The following is a 22,810-nucleotide window of genomic DNA, read 5'->3' as shown; positions in this document are numbered from 1 at the left end:
TCAAATCATGTGTCTCGCAGCCTGATTCCATGATGCCTCTCTGGGGTTTGAAAAATAAATGCCTTGGTGGCAGTTACAAAAGTATACGATTCCTTTCTATTTTTCACCGAGCATACGGTAAACGATCACTCTATATATATATATAACATTTTTTAAAAAATATTTTAAGAAATTCTACTTGTAGTTTTGCTAAAAATCTTTCTTTCACCTTTAGCCGGTTCTGTATGTTTGCCTGCATGGGCCGGATATAATATTATAAAATGACAGTTGCACTCGCTGTCACAACGAGACCTCTGTCTTAGGATTCTGTGGATGTCATTACAAACTAGCCCCTGATGCGGACAAATATTTTGGAAAAATCTTTTTGGACAAGAACCACAAGTTGTGTTATCTCTTGGATCTTGACATTCTAGCACAATATAGCTTCGACTTGACATGAACGAGAAATCTGTTCTGGGACTAGGAAGACGCCGTTAGCTCCATGTAGAGCATCGAAGAACTAGCGAATTCTTGGAGGAAGTCCTTGCAAAGGTAATCTAAAGTAGCCGTGTGAAATAATTTTTAGAAAATAATATAAATAATATATTAAGGTATTATTTAAGAGTTTAAATTTTTAAATTTAGATGATTATTTTACATGATATTATAATTTTATTGATTAAATAATTATATTTGAATGTCATTGTTCTAATTAATTAATAGCAAGTGGAAAAAAATATATTAAAAAATAATATAAATTATATTTTGAAATTTCTTCTAAACAATAAAAAAAAATTATATTTATTAAATAATATTTATTTATTGTTCCCTTATAATAAAAAAAATAGAGATAGTTATCAGAAAAAAGAATGAAGGTACACAAAACATGCATTTCTATTTTTCATGTCACCGTCTCTTTTATTATAAAACAACAAATAAACACTATTCTATATAGAATAATAATAATAAGTATAAAGATTATATTTTCTCTTGCGCCATCTCTATTTTGAAAATATATATATATATAAACAGTAGAAAGACTCGTAACTCGCACGGTATTAATTTGTTTTTGAAAAGAATATAATGAAATTTAAACAAAAAAAGAAGTAATACAAAACTCTTTTCAAGTGATGGCTAATGATTTCTCTTATATATCACATATATATATATATATATATATATATATATATATATATATATATAATGTATGCGGGTCATAATCATGATAGAATCTAATAGCAGCCGCAATGCTGCCCATTGCTTCATGTACAATCCAACCCGAGGACTCAATGTATAATAGTCATAAATTTATATTCTCATTTATTTTTTAAAAGATTTTCAATTTAAATATTATAAATTTTAGAATTATTAGAAACTTGTATAATATTAATTTTATAATATCAGAAATTAATCGAGCTATATGTAAGATGACCTGGACATTTACAATTAATATATATATATAATCATAAAAAATTAAAAAATTTAAAAAGAAGAAGAAGCTAACCTCCCTTGAAACAAGATTAAAAAAAGCAGAAAAGAGTGGAAACTAGCCAGCAATCACAGAGATCTATTCCACGGTCCAACTCCATCTGATTCCACTGTTACTGCCACACCTGGTATGGGCATAAACAAGCATGCTTCTCCCTCTCCGGCTACTCTCTTTTAAAATCGATTAGACACCAGACTCCAAAGCTCTATCCTCCAATTAGAACTCATGTCAATCCAGTAGTCGTCGGGGACACAATAGTGATTTCACCTCCTTTCAATGAAGTCCCTGTCCCCGTAAATTATCTGTAGCTATTTGCTATAAAAAATTAAAAATAATATTCTTTAAAAAGATACATTTTAAACAAAGGCTGGAGACTGATTCATTAATCGTGCGTGTGCGTGAATCAACTGGGATTATAGCAGAGTATAAGCTTGCAAGATCATGAAGGCTGGAGACTGGTTCATGATTCATTTACCCGTAAAAAATAAAGAACAGAGACAAGTCCTTTTTGCTCTATTAATTTCGTTTTCTTCTTCTCGTACCAGCAGCTAGCGTGGACTTTCTCTATCTTTTATTAATTTCCAGATCCACCAACAGCCAAAGAAACAATACAAACCGAAACTAACAAACTGGACACAAACAAACACACGGAAAACAAAACTATAATCGAATGGCTGATGAAAAGGAGCATCAGCAGCCAAAACAGCAGCAGCCATCTTCCCGCCCGATCACCATAACACTCCCTCCACGTTCCTTCACCGAAACTTTCTTGTCCAGTGGTCCTCCTGGTTCCATGGGCTTCAGTCCAGGTCCTATGACTCTTCTCTCTGGGTTCTTCTCCGACTCGGACGACTGCAAGTCCTTCTCTCAGCTTCTTGCCGGCGCCACGGCCTCCCCTAATTTCAAACCAACCGATGACAAGAGCTCCGCCGGGGACTTTAGCAGGCCGGGAAACTTGTCGATCGTCCCTCCCTCGCCGATGTTCACGATGCCGCTGGGGCTCTGTCCGGTGGCTCTTCCTGATTCACCGGGGTTCGAGCTCTTCTCTCCTGAGGTAATCGAGTGCTTATATGATGGTTGCAACAGATATATATTAACTCTTCTTTTTCGTAGTTTACTTTCGCTTGAGAAAGTTTCGGTCTTTTTCTTGTTTTACACTATTTTTTATTTTCATTTTTATTTTTGAGTACGTAGAAAGAAATAAATCTTTTTGACATTTTAAGTTTATCTAAGAAGGTCTTTCGTTGTCTTTAAGATAGACATTTTGTTTTCCCGGAGATTTTTTTTGTTTTCCTACCTTTGGTAATAGCTCAGGTGCTTATTAGTCACATGGATTAGTTTCCATGAGGATTCTTAGCAGAAGGAATATTAAATATTTTTTAGCTTCAAAATGATTTATTTGCTCGCAGTTTCTATTATTGATGCTTTCAAGAATTAAGATTGCAATGTGGTAAAGGTTTGTATTTTATTAATTTATTTCCCCCCTCTATCATTAATACGCCACCGCTCTTGTAATTGAAAGCCTGTATTTTTATTGTCTAGCTATACTTGTATTCTTACGATTTTTGAGATGTCTGCAGGGCTTTGGAATGATACACCAGCAGGCACTAGCACAGGTCACGGCACAGGCTGCACAAGCCAATTCAAATATGCATGTTCAACAGGAGTATTCGACATCGGCAATGTCTTCGACACAGTTTTTGACCTCTATCAATAATTCAGCAGCGCAGCAGCAGCAGCAGCAGCAAATGGCAGGCTCAGTAACGGACTCTAGAGTTACAGTGCAGGAACTGTCGGGCATTCCTCACGCTGATCGGATCAGATCCGAATCTTCTTCTTTGGCTGTTGACAAGCCCACTGATGATGGATACAACTGGAGGAAATATGGGCAGAAACAGGTGAAAGGAAGCGAATTTCCTAGAAGTTATTATAAATGTACACATCCTAACTGTCCTGTCAAGAAAAAAGTTGAGCGATCACTTGATGGTCAAGTAACTGAAATTATCTACAAGGGGCAACACAATCATGAACCACCACAACCCAATAAGCGTGGAAAGGAAGGGATAAACGGCAATTCAAACAGTCAGGGGAATTTTGAAATGGCTACCCTTCAAAGTGGATATGTCAGAAAAACGAGAGATAGGAAGGATCAGGAATCCAGTCAAGCTACACCTGAACATGTATCTGGGATGAGTGATTCTGAGGAAGTTAGTGACACTGAAACTGGTGGTCGGATTGATGAAGATGAGCCTGGTCATAAGAGAAGGTACTTTTGGGCATGCAAATCTTAGTGTGCTTTTACTTGGAGGACTAGAGTATAACTAATGAAATAGTTCATGCCATGTGCAGAATAACTACAGAGGTTAGAGTGACAGAACCAGCTTCTTCACACAGGACTGTGACAGAGTCTAGAATCGTTGTGCAGACAACCAGTGAAGTTGATCTCTTAGATGACGGCTATAGATGGCGCAAGTATGGGCAGAAAGTTGTCAAAGGCAATCCTTATCCAAGGTGGTTCCTTAACTCCATAAGATTGTAGTTTGTATTAGTAAAATCCTTGCCTTTGGTTATATTATTGGTTACTGTGCTGGTTTACTCATGCATTTTGGCCACTTGCTGTTTTTAGACTTGCACTTAAATGTTGTGCAGGCGCAAGCTCTTGGTTCTTGATAGAGCTCCTATCAGTGTGGGGGGGAAAATAGGCACACATATTTTATTCCTAGTTAACATCATTGTTGTGAACAGCTCTACTAGAGTTGGAAAGGGATATAGAGTTTTGGAATGGGATAAAGAGTTTGTCTTGGGGTACCATTAATTGAAAATCGTTAAAATGTGAAACGTGCTCTAAAGCTGTTTATTCCTCGATAGAGATCCACGAGCTGCATCCTTAATAGCTTTGCTGGACAAATGTAGTTCCTGTAGATTTGGTTTCAGAAACTTGTTAGAAGGGCCTGGATGTGCTTGTGGTGGGATAATGATGAGCAGCATGCTATTTCGATGCCCAAATAGCGGCATGCTGCTAGTGTAATTGCTGAATTCATAGGTTGTCGTTGTTTATTCTGCAAATGGAAAATGTATCTCCATTTTATCATGTCTGGTTTCTATCTCTAAAATATGTGTGCGGCACTTGCACTTTGGATGTCTATAGAATATTTTTAATCCATCTTTTCCTTCGGTTTTCATTTCTGTACAATCTACAGGAGTTACTATAAATGCACAACCCCAGGATGCAAAGTCCGTAAACATGTAGAGAGGGCTGCAGCAGACCCTCGAGCCGTTATAACAGCCTATGAGGGCAAACATAATCACGATGTACCAGCAGCTAAAAATAGCAGCCACATCACAGTCAATAGCAATGCATCTCAGCTGAAACCACAAACTCTGGAGAAGCGTGCATCAAACAACAGCAACAATCAACAGCCTATAGCACGTTTGCGGTTAAAATAAGAGCAGATAACATAGTTCATCTCAGTCCGTATCATAGCAGGAAGATAACAACAAACGTTTGCTACGGACCGGGGAATGGTTGTAAGTTATCTTTTTCTCGGATTTTCATGCTTTGGCCATTATTTTGATGAAGGCCCCCATGTCACCCAACTGCGAATATACAAAAGATAAATCAACAACAAAAGATATACATAGGGAGAAGTTAATATGAAGCGAGCTTTCTTATTATATGTAAAAAACAGTTCAACGGACACATGCAGTTCCTTGAAATTATGTTCTGTGCATTCTTCTGTACATGGAAATATGAAAGAAATGTTTCATGTGATTGTTGACCACTTCAGCCTTTGGAATTTCATGTTTGACAGTCTCTCTTTCCCGCTTTTACGTTGATATAGGAATTCCTTTATCCACTCTGCATCTTTTACTGCTGGTTTAACTTGATGTTTTCCCCAAGTTTGGCGAAAAAGTTCTTCAGTTCTTAAAGGTTAAGACCGTTCTTGAAGTCAGTTCTGGTTTGCAGTAGCTTCGAATCCATGTCCACTCAGTTACATAAGTTACTTGGTGAACAAGATGTTTCGATCCGGCTCAGCCCGTAACACGAGACCGCTTGCTCGTGAATGTTTTATGGGATCCCGCAAAAGAGCTGGAGAGCATGAGACTTTTTATTCAACATTGAGAATAAAACCCCTCTATTATTAACGATCTTAAGAAGGTTCAAACTCGTATACTGTTGACGCATCATGGACGAGGCGTGTCCCAAGAACATTAGTGAAGAAACAAATAATTTCAACTTCCTATTTAATACCCGTAAAGTTTGGTACAGATGTAGTTGTGATGATAGCACTCTTGAGCCCTTGGATATCATTAACTGCCTTCAGATTTTGTCTAAAGTAAAAATCACTGAAGGCACGACCGCTGTTTCTTTCTCTCTTCCCCTCATCAAGTAGGGGGTCCATTAGAAAACTAGGGGCCCGAACCCCATGTTCTTATAATTATCCCGGGATTCCACTCTTCATGTTGTAAAGATGAGATGTCATGTCAACAGAAACCCCCAAAGAAGCCTTTGCGGAAATGATAGCACTTTGTGTTTGTCGTAGATAAGCAGTGGGCTTGAGAAAGCAACTGATCCAAGCAAATGGCTTCTTGTGCTTTCGTGTAATGGAGTGGGAAATCGAGCCCATGAAATGCACTCATTGATCTTGTCTCGGTCGAGCCCAGACCTGCAGGGTCAACCTGATTGCGCAAACCCAGTCGTAGCTGCCAGAGTATCCTCGTCAACAGTTCCCCTACAACAATTTTTTTTTCATTTTGTGAGCAATTCTCTCCAGCATATCGAAATGCTGGCAGCTCCAACCTCTTTGAGGAGGATAAGATTGCTTGGGTTGGTTGAGTTAGATAGCAGATACAGGAACCCGCTTGCGTCCCTGTTGTGGAGATATTGATTGATTCCTTTGGAAAGGTACTTCCAGTTCTCAGCATGTTGCCGCCGAGGGTCACGCATAGTACAATATTGACCGAGCTCAAGGGCATGTTTATTCTGTACAAAATTAATAATAAAAAAAAGGTTGAAGTCATTTTTTATTATTTAGATGCATACAAGAATATTTTCTCTGTAATAATTACTTTTACATCCCTAATTTTAAAATAATGGTTATTTTAATAAAATAAAATAAAAATAATAGTAGTGACGAGGCGAAACAGTTGCTGTTGATGTTGTATTAGCAGCAATACAGTGTTAAGTTTAGATTGTAATAAAATGATGGTTTTATAGTTATAAAATATCCTCTTATATTTTTTTCCCACGCAATTAAAGTATAGTTTAAGGGTTGATTAGAGAATATTTTCCTTACTTGTTATTTACTCTCTTTTCTTTTTTTTTGTATTCAACTGAAAAAAAGAAAGGAAAATGTTTGATGTGAAATAAAAAGACTCCAAGACCATGTCTTTTCGCTGTCCCTTCCAGGACCACCTTTGGAAAAAAGGCAGAGCTCCAGAAAGGAGAAGAAAGTAGGGATTGAACATGTACAGGTGGTGGTGAAAGAAATAGCTCTTCTTTCTCCTCCTCCTCCTCGCTCGGCCAGGGCCAGTAGGGATCGATGAACACACTGTTAAACCTGTGACATTGTAAAGCAACTGAAAATGTAAGGTACAAGCTTCGCGCTTTCTTTCTTGTCCCAACCTCCCCTCTTGCACCCAGATGAAGCAACTTCTTCTCCGTCGTTATCCTTTGGATGTTGGATTGGGTCTTTTTCAACCAGAAGATCCATTTTACGTCCGAAAAAACACATTCAATGTAGATGCTGACTTGAGTTGGTGTAATATAAATGTAATATAAATGTAATATTTTTCAAGGGAAATTTAATATATATATATATAGACGCGTTTTTAAACCTATCTGTCAAAATTTTACCCGACTGATTACACATGTAATGTTTTTACTTGTTACCAATCTTGCGAGTAAAAACAATAAATTTCTAATATCAAGATTTAGAAAGAAAAAAAAAAAAGCTTTATGCAAAAGGAAAGCGAAAGCCCATAGGTGGCAGTTCTATCTTCACGATGTCGCGACGGATACCGATCAGATCGTGCCCTAGAAAAGTTGGAAAATAAAGGAGAGAGAAAACATTAGAATGATCACTCACGGGCCACGTCCTTTTATTTTGTCACATTAAAGCGATATATGCTTGCCTTAATAAATTACGGTCAACATTACAGTGGCACGACTGAATAAATCTGAGATCTCGAGTCACAGCTTGTTGTGATTTAGTGGGAGGAAAATACATAAAGTTCCTTCGCAGTATTCGTTCCTTGTCTTTTCCCTTTCTTTCCTTCCAGCATACCGGCCTCATATTCCTCTCCTCCACGGAATCAAAACAAGCAATACGTCAAATATTCTATAATAATTCAAATCACCGGTGTTAAAATTGCTCCGACTACTGTCCACCTCAGCGTTGTTATTTTGAACTCCCGGTTACACTCTGACTGTACTGTACCTACGAAAACCTAATTTCAAAAAAAAAAAAAAAAAAAAAAACAAACTATATATAATTCATCGGTCAAGAGCACTAAAAGCAACAGTATTATTTCAGCTTCTCGTTAAATCAATTAGCGAAGCTATAAAATACTGCAAGCTGCAGCAATTATCATCCATGCATGCATGCATGTGCTTTCTTCAGGAGATGTTGTTTCGTCTTGACTAGTGAACGGGACATGAAACTGCTCCCCAGTCTTCTTTTTTTTTTCTGGGCGACTCTCTTGCATGGTACGTAATAAACCCAGCCATTTTTACCGTAGACAACCCATGGGCGACTTGGAGGAAAAGCCACGTGTACACAAGTCCATTTCCTTCTGGGACCAGGAATAGAAAAATCCGAAAACAACCTCCTGTTACCAGACCGAAGATATGCATGTGCAGCTAGCTAGTAGGTGCATATATGGCGCCGCGTGTATATATATATGGTCCCCCTTGGACAACATGGTGTTTGGTTCATGTGTGAGTATATGAATGGATCGTTACAAAAATAATATTCAAGGATGTAAAAGCGAGTATAAAATTGATACTTTAAGATTATTGCTCGGCGCCAAGAGGTTAAGATCAACTATATTAGTAGAGTCAATTGGAAGAATGTTGCATTGTTGCCTCGGCGCTGAGACCTCAAAATTGTTACTCGATTAATTTCTAAAACTCCGAGTAGCTCAATGATAACATTTTTGGATTGGATGGTCGGTTAGTTGAGCATAGCAATCTTATTTATTTTTAATAACCAAGATGATTAATAACTTGTATTTTGTATTTGGTAAGTTAAGGTGGCATGTGACTTATACCTATAAACAATTCTCTTCAGTGGATGTTTGAGTTCTTCAATACTTGAATAAATATTCTTTTAGAGAAAGAAAATACAATAATATTATATAGAAAGATACTCTGAAAATACATATGTAATATAAAATAAAAATTATGAACCCTTGTTATGGAGGTCTGTGATGTATTTATAATTAATGAGTTTTTTTCTTTTATGAAGAAAAGAAATTAAAGTGTAAATTTACACTTTTGATGTTTGGAGCTGAGGTTGGCACACCACCAAACCCAATCATGGCCGAGTCTGGCATTGACCACCCCCAACGCGCCCGGGGTTTGGCACACCACCAAACCCAATCATGGTCGGGTCTGGTATTAGCCACACTCGAAGCGCCCGGAGCTTGGCACAATGTCCAGACCCAGCATGGCAGGGGCGGAACTAGGGGGAGGCAAACAGTGGCCCGGACCTTATAAAACATTTAAATTTATATTATTATTGAGGATTTAAATATGGAATAGTATAATATTTTTTATTTTAAATAAATAAGCTTTTAATTATTTTGTTATATTGGGCCCTGCAAAACATTTAATTTTTTATTATTATTTAGTATTTAAATATGGAATAGTATAATATTTTTTATTTTAAATAAATAAGCTTTTTAATTATTTTGTTATATTAATCTTGGCCTTCCCTATCAAATACTACCGGCTTCGTCCCTGCTATCAAGCCTAATTGTGGCTGAGTCTGTCTAGCGGCATATCGAACCTGCCTTTACCGGAGCATGTTTATGCTCGAGAATATTTATACTTGTAAGTATTTATTGATCTTTTTTTTTTTGTAGAGATACGCCAATAAAATCTTGATTTATCATTAGCCCTCTAATCCTTGTGATATAATAACATACAGAGATTTTAATTAATTTTTTAGTTTAGATATAGTATGGTGGTTGGGTTGCTAGCGTCATACCTAACGTTATAGGGGCTTGTTGTGGGTTTATATGAATAGTTGGATTCTCATATCAATAATTTCATGCTTTCAATAGGATAAAAAAAAACAGAATATAAATCGTGGTTAGCAATTTCATGAATTTCTTACTCGCAGTTTAATAATCTAATAGTCAAGAATGAAACATTACATTTAACTATCAGGGAGATAAATTATTTAATACACACAGACTTGTGTTCTACATATTACATAACGAAGAAACAATGAACAAATTTTAGCATGGAATCAATTTTTTCACGCGAGACAAGGAAGACCCCATTGTACCTAACGCTCACCGCATTCATGTTTTCCTAATAAATATAAATCAATGACAAAAAGTTGCACGACTCGCGCGTGAAGCACCACCCTGTACCCAGTCCGGTTCCATCTTCCCCGGCGCGGGGCTCAAATATTATATACATGTCCTTGACCTTGACCTTCTAGGAATAGTTTGTAATTGTTTTTTAAATAGCATTTCTTAAAATTTTAATATTTTTTATTTTATTTTATTTTTTAAAACTATTAATATAAAAATAAATTTTAAAACATAATTTTTTTAAAAAAAATTAACCGCTGTCACTCCATTAATGTTGTATCTGGTCAAGGCCCGTGATCATATGAAACCCATTTCTTGCGATACCGGAGATCTGTACGAAATGAACGCGCAGCCAGAGAAGTCTGTGCAACATGAAGCCTGTTCACTCATGTTCATCCTTCACCGTCAGATCCTTTTTGGAACAAATATCACCGTTATAGCGTTCTTTCAATATCATCTCGCCATTACCATCAAGTACTGTCAGCTATGACCTGTCCTCCTGTTAAGTTGAATTAGAAATTTCCCTTCGGGGTCAACCTCGGGTTTTACAGTGGATGGATACGGTATGGTATTTGTGGGGCGCTGTGCTGCGAAGGAGAGAGAGAGAGAGAGAGAGAGAGAGAGAGAGAGGAGGTGTCTTTTGAGGAACGACAGATTGGATCCAAAGAAATTAACGCACTTGATCTACCCCTTCCTCTTCACTCCAACACACTATCAATTAATTCAACGTAAACGCCCTTTTCAATTCCTTATTTTATTCTCTCTTTTTCATGATTTACGTGTTAATAATAATGCTGCAAGAATAACTGTTTTTTCTATCGAATTCTGATAGCATGCAGCTAGAATGTCCGTGCTCATTGGACTATGTTTCGTCGCCCCAGTAATCTTCTTTCTTCCCTGCCCTTGCTCTTGCCTTTCCACTATTCCCCAATCGTACATGGAAGGACTTTTGTCTCTGTCACGGTGGAGGCTGATGAAATCACAAAAACACTCAACGATCTCAGCTACGGAGATCGATGAGGTATTCTCCGACGCTATCCATCATCTTATGCTCAAGTATGCATGTTTAAGATTTTATCAATACATATCTAGAATAACCTGTATAGTTATTTATAATATTGTTCGAACTTAGCTCTCTTTGTCGTCATGCGTGCAAAACATCTTTACTCCGATCGAGTAATTCTTTTAAGAGGACTACGTATTTAATTCAGTTAATTGCAATTAATGGACAATATTGAGATAAAGCATGTGAGAAATCTGATAAAAGTTGATGTCTTGAATTGAAATATGAAATTGGATATGGAGGTGAAGATATAATAAAACTTCATTTCCGTCTGCTTGGGATTCAAATCCCATAAAAAAAGATTTTTGTTTGATTTTTTTTAAAATATACAAATTAATTAGTAAATAAATGAACCTGTTTAATTTGGATGAAATTTAAAAAAAAAATTAATACCGTTAAATGAGAGCGTACTCAAAAAAAAACTTTTAACCTTGGATTATAATTATAATACTGTGAAGTAATTGTCCAAGCTTGGATGTGTTTGGTATTGTGGTAGTTGTTGTGGTTGTAGTTTGAAAAAAATTATTTTATAAAAAAAAAATTTAGTTGAGATTGGTTTGGAAAAATATATGTTTGATTAAGACAGTGGTTGAAATTGAGGTTGAATAAAAAGTAGTTTAATGTGTTTGGTTAAAAGAATACTTTTCAAATTGAGGTTATAAACTAATTTAAATATATATATATATATATTAATATTGATGATTTTTAATTTAAATATTGTAAATTTAACTACTGCTATTACATCATGAAATAAATAATATTGATATCAAATATTTTTTATTGTTCCATTAAACTATGTGCAATTTCATATCGTATGAAATCTATCCAATAAGGACTATATTTTCTATGGTTTCTTAAGCGCGCTACAACATCAGGTAAAATATCATCAAGAACAAAATTGAGGTTGCGATCAAATTCTGTAAATGCCACGTCATTAAGCGATCTCCTTCTAATTTTTTGAATAAAACACAATTAAAAATAAAAATAAAAATTGATTTTTTAATTGGGTCGGACCCGGCAAGAACAAAATTGGGATTGCGATCAAATTCTGCAAATGTTATGTCATCAAACGATCTCCTTCTAATTTTTTGAATAAAACACAATTAAAAAAAAATAATTTTTTTTAACTGGGTCGGACTCGGTTCAATTCATTTAATTTTGGACCGAACCTGAACCGGACTCAGACCGACCAGAACAGTGAAGAGTGACTCCACTGTTCGCCTCGTTAAGTGTATTGTGGAGAGTTTACTCTTCACTGTACAAAAACATAGCAAGAAAAAGTATGAAAAAATTGCTGCAACCAACCTATGGTTCAACTTTATTTTTAATGCGTTGCATGAGCCAAACCACAGCTAATGCTTATAACCAAACACTCTAATTGAGTTTGAAAAAAAAAACTGCAGCTACCGCAGAGCCAAACGCTCTTACGCGAAGTGAATATCAATCATCGTACAATCTTAATTAATGATTAACCTTAATACTAGGATGTGAAAATTGACACGTAATAAATAGTCTTGCAGTCCGAATATAAAAAAAGAAAACTGTGAAGGGAGATGTGGCCGTGGACATGATTTTTCAAGCAGGCCATGCTGCTGTCCAATCCCAGACATGTATTCATGCCGAACGCATGTAAATTCCATACATACGTGTTATGTGTGCACACTTTATGCAACAGTGCTGCCCATACACCCTGCACAGGATGCACGGACCATCTTCCAAAAACACAATCAAGTGGTATCAGATTAAAGTTGACCCCTGATCTTACGTGGAGACAATAATGATGACTGTAATGATGATCATCACGAGCCCATTGTATCAAATATCACACTAATAAAAAAATAAAAAATAAATATCACACTAATCTTGCTGGTCACCACTGCGAGCCTTTTAATCACAGACCACAAAAGGTGTTTCAGTACGTAGAATTTTCTTATACTGTGTTTGTAACTGTATTTTTAAAATATTTTTTATTTAAAAATATATTAAAATAATATTTTTTTAAAAATATTTTTAAAACTCATCCGTGTAGACCAGAATCCAAAATGAGAGCATAGAATGCTGATAGTGGATATGGCCACACAAGATAATATCTTCTCTCCATTTACTCTCTCACTACAATATTTTAATAACCTGCGATTAGCCTATGTATATTTTAGTTCGCTCATCAAGTCCAATACCTGACAAGAAAATGCCAATTGCATCTTCCAAGCTTTGCAGAACCCTAAAAATAATACCTGCTGTAAACACCATTCCCCATGAGCCTGTTTCGTTTAAGTGTTTGTATTTTTATTTAAAAATATATTAAAATAATATTTTTATTTTATAAAATTTATTTTTAATATTAATATATTAAAACAATCTTAAATAAAAAAATAACTTGAAGTAAAAAAAAAATTAATTTTTGAAAAGTAAAATAAACTTGCTATGTATCTCTCTCTCTCTCTCTCACTGTTGGGTCGCTCTCCTTCCTCTTTGCCATCGTTGGCTGGGAGGTCTTCGCAAGTATTATTAATTATGAATTATTTTATTAAAAAATCTAAAAGAGATAGTTGAAATACTGTAGCAATTGCTGTTGTAACTCTAGATTCTCGGGTAATCACGTAACTTTTTATTTTTTATTTTAAAAATATTTTTTAATATTTTTCGATTAACATGTTGATGTCAAAAATAATTTTTAAAAAATAAAAAAATATATTATTTTAATATATTTCTAAATAAAAAATATTTTAAAAATTAAATACAACAACATTTTTCATCTTCTTCTCATTTTCATCGTATTTTGTGTTTAGTTAGTTAATGATTTAACCCAATGATGTACTTCCATTCACTTTGCTGCGATTCTCGTGATGCTGGAAAAGGAATTATGTCGTTTGGTTTATAAAAAATAAATTCAATTTTACTAATTTAAAATAATTAAAGTTTTAAAAATTAAAACAAAACTTGCTAAATCAGGAATTGTTTTGAACAAAAAAGAGAAATTTTAGAAAAAGTGGCCAATATGTGCAACACAAGTGTCGTCTTGTGGAAGAGGTCGCCGCATTTGAGCGGCATGTAGAGGCATAGAGCAGCCTTCAACGTCTGTTTCAGACCTTTCTTGTTGTCAATTGAATCGCCTCGTCATGCTCTATCTCCACGAGCAGTGTGTAGGTGGCAGAGCTCCAGTTTGGCTTCGACGAATCACTTTTATTTTTTCCTTTAATCTATTTCCTTTTTCTTTATCCTCACTAGATCTCTACGTCTAGCACTATATAAAAACCAAAGTGGGCTGGCAATTTTTTTTTTAAAAAAAACATTTTGAACTATCATTATTTTGATTAATATTTCTACCACCCATTTTTTTACCATTTAACCCTTTGATAATTTTTCTTTTTGAAAATTCATTTCATGATTTTTTTTAATTTTTTTCAAAAAAAATTGACTCTATTTTGTTAATTCGTCGGGTTGGCACCAGTTTATTGAAGTTTTTTTTTTTTAATTTTATCCTTCAATATTAAACTAGTTAAAAATTATGGTGCATATTGTTTTTTATGTTTTTTCATCTACGAGGTAATCTCGGTCTCGCGACATTAGTTGCGGTTTTGCAAGGCCTAGCTAGATTGATTTGGGTCTTTTTTTTAATGTATTTTTTCTCGATTTTATCTTTTAACACTAAATTAGTTGAGATTTAAATTTCATAATTTTTTTATTTGCTTTCTACGGGGTCATCTTGATCTAATGACATGTGTTGTGGGTTTGGTAAGATAATCTAGATTCACTCAAATCTTTTTTTATGTCATTTTTATTTTAATTTTTTTTTTCAACTTCACCATCCAATAATGGGTTGCCTATAAACTAAGCTTTGTAATTTTTTTAAAATTTGCTTTTCATAAGATTGTCTCGTTCTCATGATCCATGTTGTGGGTTTGATGATATAACCCGAGTTGATTTGGATTTTTTTTAATATTTTTAAAAATAAAATGTTTTTTTTTCTCTTTAATTCTTCAACACTAGGCTAGTTTGAGCTGGACTTCTTAAATGCTTTTCAATTTGCTTCTTGATTTGCTTTTTACGATGTTGTCGTATTCTCATGACATGTAGATTAATCAAAATTGATTCGAGTTAATTTAATATGTCGTTGTGTCAATATTTACATATAAAAATATCATATAACATGTCATTGTCTATGTATTTAAAATATATGTAAGCAAATATGCATTGAAGTTTTATCTCGATTGAGTTGACGGTGAATTGGACTTTGTAATTGCTCTTCAATTTACTTTTTAATTTGTTTTTTACAAGGTTATCGTATTCTTATAACCCCAATTACAGATTTCATAACTTAATCAAAGATTATCCACGTTAATCTAGTATATCATTATTTCAATATTTATATACATAAAAGAAATATCATTCAATAAATAGCTATCTTCATATATATATATATATATATAAATAATATCATCGGATATGGATCACATTTTTATCTCATAATTATTTTTTTTATTCTACTAAGAAGCATGTTAGCAATGCATTAACGTTTTTCACATTTAATTTTTTTTTTTATCCGACCCAGAAAGCGGTGCGGAACAGGTATGTAGTTGCTTCGAAGTTCACAAGGCCATGGAATATTTGGCCAGCCCCATTTTTTGCCCATGATTCCTCACCTCTTTCCATCCATCCTGTTTAATTAATTTTTCATTTCACGGGGCTGAAATGTGCTGCTGTTCATTATCTACTCTATTTTTTCTCTGGTCACAACTGTGAAGCAAAGCAACCATATCATATAGCCTTTTTGACTTTTTGCGCAAGCGCTTTTCAATTAACCCTATACCATCCATCCCCCATATTCGACTGCGTCCATCTTTGTCCCACCCCTCTTACTGAATACTGAACATGATTGGTAGTTAAACTCTATCTTTCATGTCTCTTTTTTAATTGGAAGCGGTAGCTAGCACAATAATCTTATTTTTTGTTCAATAATTGCTCCTTGCTAGGCGACACCATAGAATAGAACAGAGAAAAGGGATAAAAAACATCGCCACACTGGGATCTTGTCAATTGTAAAGCTCACCCGCCTATGGCATATGCCACCTTCAAGCTTCATATTTTCCTTTAGGAATCAACCACTCCATTTATAGTGGTATGAAAAAAAGAACAAGGTCAATAAATATAGTAGGTATTTGTCTTAATTCCTTCAGATGAGTTACCAGCCAAAAAGCATGCCAAGATGGCGATGATGGATACAGGAGCTCTAAAAGGAAGAAATGCCATTGAAGAAGTGGGGTTTGAGGGGAGGGTTCTCTGTTCCCTCCATTTGTTCCTCAACGTGCTATTCCTTTCCACGAAAGAAGTCTTTAATTAGGAAGGCGCAATTCTACGTCGATGTGGGCCTTCTTCCCTGCCAGTTTTTCTCCATAAAAAAAAAAAATTGTATAAGTGCGTAAGTAAATACAAAAAAATCCATCACAGAGAAAATATCAGTAAATAACTACAACAAGACAAGGTACAATGGGGTGTTACTGTTCAATATTGAAAAGGGAAGAGAGAGGTTGGTGGCAATTACAAAAGTGAAACCAAACAACTGTCTGTTGCACTGGCCTGTTACACATGATTTGGCCAGAGAAAAGGTAACGCTAGAAACAGGGAAAAAGTAAAAGGGAGGTTGCAAGGTAATTATAGGCACGAAAAGAAATCCAGACCCCAATGTTGTTTCTTTCTCTCTCTCCTACAGTCACATGTCTTCTTTTTTTTTAGCCCAAAGTGAAAAGCTTTGCTTGAATATACAAAACAAACAAAGAAAAACCCAAATCCTAAGGCAGGCCAAGCCACACTCTTTTCTCTCTTTGTTCTCTCCTCTCTTCTTAATTTTTCTTATCCATCTCCTTCAATTCCATGACCTTAGGCCATGAATGATTGAGTGAACTAGACAAAGGTTTCCTCCCTGTCTATTGACTCTATCCCTCTTCACCACCCAGCACACCATACTAGTCATATCTCCAACCTCCAGCTCCTTTTCTGGTGTCCTTTTCTCTCCGCATTTCCTCTCCTTGTTTGGCTAGACTCATGAGAATGATGGCCATGTGTTAACCTTTGCTCTGGTTGGTAATGCAGTGGAATGAGAGATTTTAAAGTAGCCTTTTTTACTAGGAGAATGAGGGAAAGTGAAAGAAAATAAGCAAAACTTAAGCCGCCACTCCTGCTTTCCCATTCATTTTTACTCTTTTATCTTGAATACATATTTTTTTGTGTTGGGCTGCTTCATTTGGCTAGAAAATGAGAAAGCATGGATGGCAACTTCCTTATCACCCTCTTCAGGTACTTATTTATTATTATTATTATTTCTTTTTATTGTGTTATTTTTCAGTGTTCTGCATCTTTATTGGTTGAAAGTTTTGATCTTGAGTGGTCGATGTGAAGGTGGTGGCTGTTGCTGTATTTCTGGCACTGGGGTTTGCTTTTTATGTGTTCTTTGCTCCTTTTGTGGGGAAGAAGTTATTTCAATACATAGCGATGGGAATCTACACTCCTCTTGTAAGCGAATTCACACTTTTCCGTATAGTATTTTTTTTTCTCCTTGCATATTTTTTAATGTGTACTTTCATTATTTTTAGCGGGTTTAACAACCGAGATCTGTTTTCCTCTTCTTGGTTCAAAAGCTCCTAGCTTTATTTTCTCTAATTCGATTTACTTGTGTGTTTCTGTTTTCAGGGATTCTTCTATCTATAGATCCTTTCGAACATACTGTCACTTTAGTTGATAAATGTGATTGAGTTGATTGTTGTCTGGTCCCTGTGTTTGTTACCTAAAACCATAACAAATGAACTACAAATTTGATCCCCTAAAGATCAAAATTCTGGCACTAGTTGGAACAAAAACACTGTGCCATTTGTTTCTCTGTGAATGCTAGCCCTTGGCATATGCCTGTGTTAACAAATCGGGGATATTTGATACAGTATGCTATTAATTGTGGTCTTCCAGTGAAAGCAGTATAAAGCCAGTCCTTGCAATTTTCTATTTAGACTGTAATTGCTTAATCACTGCTCTCTCTCTCTCTCTCTCCCTCCCTTTTTTATTTGTGGATTTTCACAAACTGTCAAAACCCCTCCAAAGCATGCATTTTTTTAAGAAGAGAGTCAAAAGACTTTCTGGATTAACATGGAACTCAAAATAACCATTAATTAATTTCAGTATTCTACCCTTTCATGGTCTTGGGAATCCATGAAAACATATCACCATTATGTCACTTGCAGAATATGAATGGTGTCTATGTATAACAAATGTTTTATTGCTAAGTACTGAATAGACAGCTAACAAGCTTTCTATTCCGCCAACACACATAGGGGTGATGATACTGAAAGCAGTTAATTTCCAAAATACAGAATTGGGTTAGATTTTATTAGTGCATGCTATGCATTTTCAGGCTACCTAATTCCGTGTTTAACAATCAACTTCTCTTACATGATTCGCTGTATGCCTTTGGATTGAGATATTTCCGACTGATTAAATTCTGGATGAGAAGTTAATAGGTAGTAGCTATGGCATCAATATATTTATATCTGACATGCTAGCCCATGCTAGTCAAATAGATATCCTTGGACCTGGTGATATATTCGAAACACTTTACATTTGGCTGTTAATTTGGTCTCTAAACGATAATTCATTTGCCAGAGGAAAAAAATAGTAGGCTTATATTTCGGTCATGCTATGGTTCTAAATTTCATTTGAGCAAATCATGACATGAGTCAGCCATTTTAAGCATAGAAATTGCATCTTCTAGTCTTGTTTATTAGTGACAACTAATACAGGTAAATGTAAATGCAACATACATGTACTTCACAACCACTGTTTCTTATGCTGGTTTCATTAGATGTGTGCTCTCCGCTTCTCCTCTAGTTGGCACTTTAATAACTGCTCCTCTGCTTTTCAGATTACCTGTGCCTTTGGTCTATATATTTGGTGTGCAGCTGCTGATCCTGCGGACCCTGGAGTGTTTAGATCCAAAAAGTATCTCAAGATTCCAGACAGTGAAAAGCATAACCCACAGAAGGATTCAAAACTCGGTGGAGGGTCAACTTCATCAATACATGATGCAAATGCTTCTACAGTTGTAGGAAATTCTCTGGAAAAAGAGGTGGTGGGTGCAGAATCAACTAAGAAAGAGCCCAAGACTCAAATTGATAAGGTGTCATCAGGGAATTCATCTTGTTTCCAGTGGGTTTTCTTTCCTTGTGCTTTTATATGTAATCACTGCAGTTCGAGTGATGAATCTTCTGAGCTACAGATGAGCGAAGATGGCATGTTCTATTGCAGTTTGTGTGAAGTTGAGGTTGGTAGGAGTGCTTGAAGTCAATAGATTTTTCACTTATTTTTAAATTGTCCAGTAGAGTTAATAAATATGCACTGACTTGGTTGAAATGAATAGCTTGACACTCAAGAATTATTGTTCTAATAATGTAAGCATATGCTTGCAATTTTTAAGTATTTCTGAGGATGTTTATTTTTATAGTGAAACCATTTTGATACATTCAACCTGCAAAAAGCTAACAGCCATTACACACATCTTGAGTTCAATCTAAAGTTCAACTGTACTACTTGTGTTTACAGTTCATGAAAGTTTCTGCTTATGAAATTATAATCCTGTCCAGGTTTTCAAGTACAGCAAGCACTGTAGAGTATGTGACAAATGTGTTGATCGTTTTGATCATCACTGCAGGGTATGGGAGGTCTTGTTTTTTGGAAAATTTTCTTTTTCATCTTATAATCCTTATGCTCATTTGGTCCCTGACATTTGCAGTGGCTTAACAACTGCATAGGCAAGAAGAACTACAGACAGTTTTTCACACTTATGGTTTCTGCTCTCCTCCTGGTAAGCCCAAGCCTCCACATTCTGCCTTACCTGGAATCTTCAGATGGTCAGACTGCATCAATAAACTGTAATCCCAGCTTCTGAAGTTCAATAGGATTTTCCATGTCCTAATTCTTAAAATCTTTCCATTCTTCCCTATGCAAGTGTCTTTGTTCCCAATCATGTGAAGCGAACCAAAAAAATTCATCCTGAGTCCATACGATGCTGTTGCCTTCTGTAGTTCATAATTTATCCATGCATGACACAATCCTTTGAAAGCTCTTTCAGTTGAGTCCAAGACAGATGGATATTGTTTTTTTTATTCCATTGGTTACTTTGCTTAATTGCTTGATTATCACGTTCCATTGGCCTCTGGCTTTACTGTTTGTGCTTAAATAGTTTCCCAATGATGTCTGAGATTCTTGAATCATTCCTGGTATTAAACAAGTTTTCACTTCCTGAACTTTCTACCATGATTCCCCCAAGCAGCCTCCCATTACTGAAGATTTCCCAGAGTAAGCGTTTCATTTTCAAGCCATTTTCAATTTAATTGACTATTGACAGGTATATACATGGTTTGTGTACCTTGGGCTTGAGATTGCAGCTTATTCTACAATGGTCGACTGGAATCCTTGTACTTATCTGCTGTTTTCTTGAACGGAGGCGATTCTCTGTTGATATCTCTGTTAAACTGGGAAGCAGTTTCTCTTTGGCCCCCTTTGTTATTGTGGTGGTGAGTGCTCTAATGTTGTTATATGTACCGCTTCATTTCTTTGCAATAAACTAATAGAATGTGTACATTCATGTAGTTGGCCTGCACCATCTTGGCTATGATTGCAACCCTACCTCTTGCCCAGCTTTTCTTCTTTCATATCCTCCTTATAAAAAAGGTAATGATGCCTGTCATTTTATCTTCAAATCGCGCTTTCTGATATTTTTTTATTATTAAATAAAAAAAATATAATATTGATAAAGCTTTTTTTAATTTTTTTTCCTTTTTGTATTTTCTGGGCAGATGAGCCTTGCATTTTTATTTTGGTACCTTTCACTGTTGTTTTGGTCTCATGCAGTTTTATGCCAAGTTGTTAGGTATAATAACATAATTTCTGCACACGTCACAGGGAATCAGCACTTATGATTACATAATAGCTCTAAGGGAGCAGGAACAAGAGCAACAAGGTGTTGATGGCCAGCAGAGTGCGCAAATGTCTCCAGCCAGTTCACTTACTGGATTAAGCAGTGCAAGCTCATTTTCTACTTTTCACCGGGGTGCTTGGTGCACACCACCTCGCCTTTTTCTGGAAGATCAGGTACCTCTCACTAATCAATATTTCTACTAGGTGTATTGTGTGATTGTGAATCTGTATATTATAAGAGGGGCGATAACTTCAGCATGTGTTTTATTTTTTAGATTTTTTCTGCTGTCTTTTTTGAATGCTTTGCACTTAGGCACGAGTTTACACTTTTAACGACACTGCTAAACTTCTTGATGCTACTGTAACATTCCCTGTTCTTTCAGTTTGATGTTGTTCCTCCAGAGACTGGATCTGTCAGCTCATTAGGAAAGAAGACTATTGGAGAAGAACCAATCAAGAAAAAGAACCCGGCGGCAGTAAAGATCAGTCCTTGGACTTTGGCCAGATTAAACGCAGAAGAAGTTTCAAGAGCTGCAGCAGAGGCGAGAAAGAAGTCGAAAATCCTGCAGCCTGTGACAAGAAGGGAACCTCCTTTTGGGCTAGACATGGATAGCAGCTTTGGCAGCAGTGGCCGTCGGATGGTCCCAAGGACTGATAGTAATAGAAGGAGAGCTAGTAAGCGAATACGCATTCCAGCTGACCTACCCATGGAGTCTGCAACTAAGGCTTCAGGTATAGCTCCTGACAAGGGTTTCACTGAGACATCAACAAGCTTGGCTCCTCTCCAGCTTGAGGCCCGTAGCGCTTTCCAAACAAGCCGAGCAATGTCAAACTCAGCTGGGGTTGTTGCTTCTTCTCCTGAGAGCAGTTTAGACTCCCCAGATATCCACCCTTTCCGGGTTTCCTCATCCGGAGAGTCGAGACGTCTCATGGGTCTATCAGTGGGTGGTCCTGTTTCTCACAATTTATTTCCACTTTCAAGGTCTACCAGTGATGGCTATGAAGCTTCTGGCGGGGAAGATAGTGACAGGGTTTCTTCCAGGATTGCTCAAAGGTCTAATAACTGGAGTAACCTTCTCTTCCGTGCTGATCAGGATGAGAGTGTCTTTAGATTGAAAGCATCATCTTCATCCAGCCAGGCACAATAGAAAACTTTGACAATGACTCATTGAAGTTGGGTGTCGCTTTGGTTTCTCCGTGGGGAAAAGTTCAGCATTCTTTCATTTTTGGGCCAAGAAATAACTGGCCACTTACTTCGCCTATTGACTTTGTATTTTGTTTTGGATTCTGGATTCAAGGCCCCAGGAGAAGACATGACACTGCTGCAAAAAGGTCGTTGAACTTTCTTGTTTCTCTTAGCCACACCGAAGCTTCATGCGCTCTCATTGCAACGGTTGGTCCCTGGCTGTTGCATTGGGTACCAAAACTTTGATCTTGTATTGTTTATAATACTTGATTTGTATTCTATTGGAAGGGCTTGTTGGAAATGGACTCTCATGGATGGTTTCTATTGAAGATTTTACTTTTAACATGCACAGACTAACAGTGTATTGTTTCCGGTTCTGTCAATGGATCCAGCAAGGAGGAAAAGCTCACAGTGCCAATTAAAAAACAACTGCAAATGCACCCTAAGTCAATAAGCTTTTCAATCCTTTCCACCTCATTTTCTTGTTTACGCTGGATTGTCTGATCGTCTTGTGTTGGTTCAGGTACAACTTATAAACTACTGATTAATGGGTACCAAATTTAGGTGGAAGGATATGCCAATTACTA

At 36.1% G+C, this 22,810-nt stretch overlaps 2 protein-coding genes and 1 long non-coding RNA gene across 3 annotated transcripts; all 3 read left to right on the top strand.

The window, feature by feature from the left end:
• The first annotated feature begins 1,582 nt into the window (after positions 1 to 1,582).
• On the top strand, positions 1,583 to 5,249 carry LOC7460715 (probable WRKY transcription factor 3). Its single transcript, XM_002312231.4, has 4 exons — positions 1,583 to 2,521; positions 3,048 to 3,733; positions 3,817 to 3,978; positions 4,668 to 5,249. Exons 1-4 carry the CDS (start codon positions 2,138 to 2,140, stop codon positions 4,912 to 4,914), a joined length of 1,479 nt encoding a protein of 492 aa, XP_002312267.1. The 5' UTR covers positions 1,583 to 2,137; the 3' UTR covers positions 4,915 to 5,249.
• Positions 5,250 to 10,286: 5,037 nt separating this feature from the next.
• On the top strand, positions 10,287 to 11,150 carry LOC127905701 (uncharacterized). Its single transcript, XR_008059997.1, has 2 exons — positions 10,287 to 10,742; positions 10,847 to 11,150. It is a non-coding gene; the product is annotated as an uncharacterized LOC127905701 (long non-coding RNA).
• A 5,467-nt stretch (positions 11,151 to 16,617) lies between these two features.
• Positions 16,618 to 22,574, top strand: LOC7460714 (probable protein S-acyltransferase 22). Its single transcript, XM_024606162.2, has 9 exons — positions 16,618 to 17,371; positions 17,474 to 17,587; positions 18,984 to 19,382; positions 19,702 to 19,770; positions 19,851 to 19,922; positions 20,506 to 20,634; positions 20,711 to 20,791; positions 21,023 to 21,211; positions 21,421 to 22,574. Exons 1-9 carry the CDS (start codon positions 17,330 to 17,332, stop codon positions 22,183 to 22,185), a joined length of 1,860 nt encoding a protein of 619 aa, XP_024461930.2. The 5' UTR covers positions 16,618 to 17,329; the 3' UTR covers positions 22,186 to 22,574.
• The last annotated feature ends 236 nt before the right edge of the window (positions 22,575 to 22,810 follow it).

This window comes from Populus trichocarpa, chromosome 8, assembly GCF_000002775.5.
Source record: "Populus trichocarpa isolate Nisqually-1 chromosome 8, P.trichocarpa_v4.1, whole genome shotgun sequence".
Lineage (NCBI taxonomy): Eukaryota > Viridiplantae > Streptophyta > Magnoliopsida > Malpighiales > Salicaceae > Populus > Populus trichocarpa.
The sequence above is the reverse complement of the archived record's forward strand: the minus strand, read 5'-3'. Positions and strand labels throughout refer to the sequence as shown.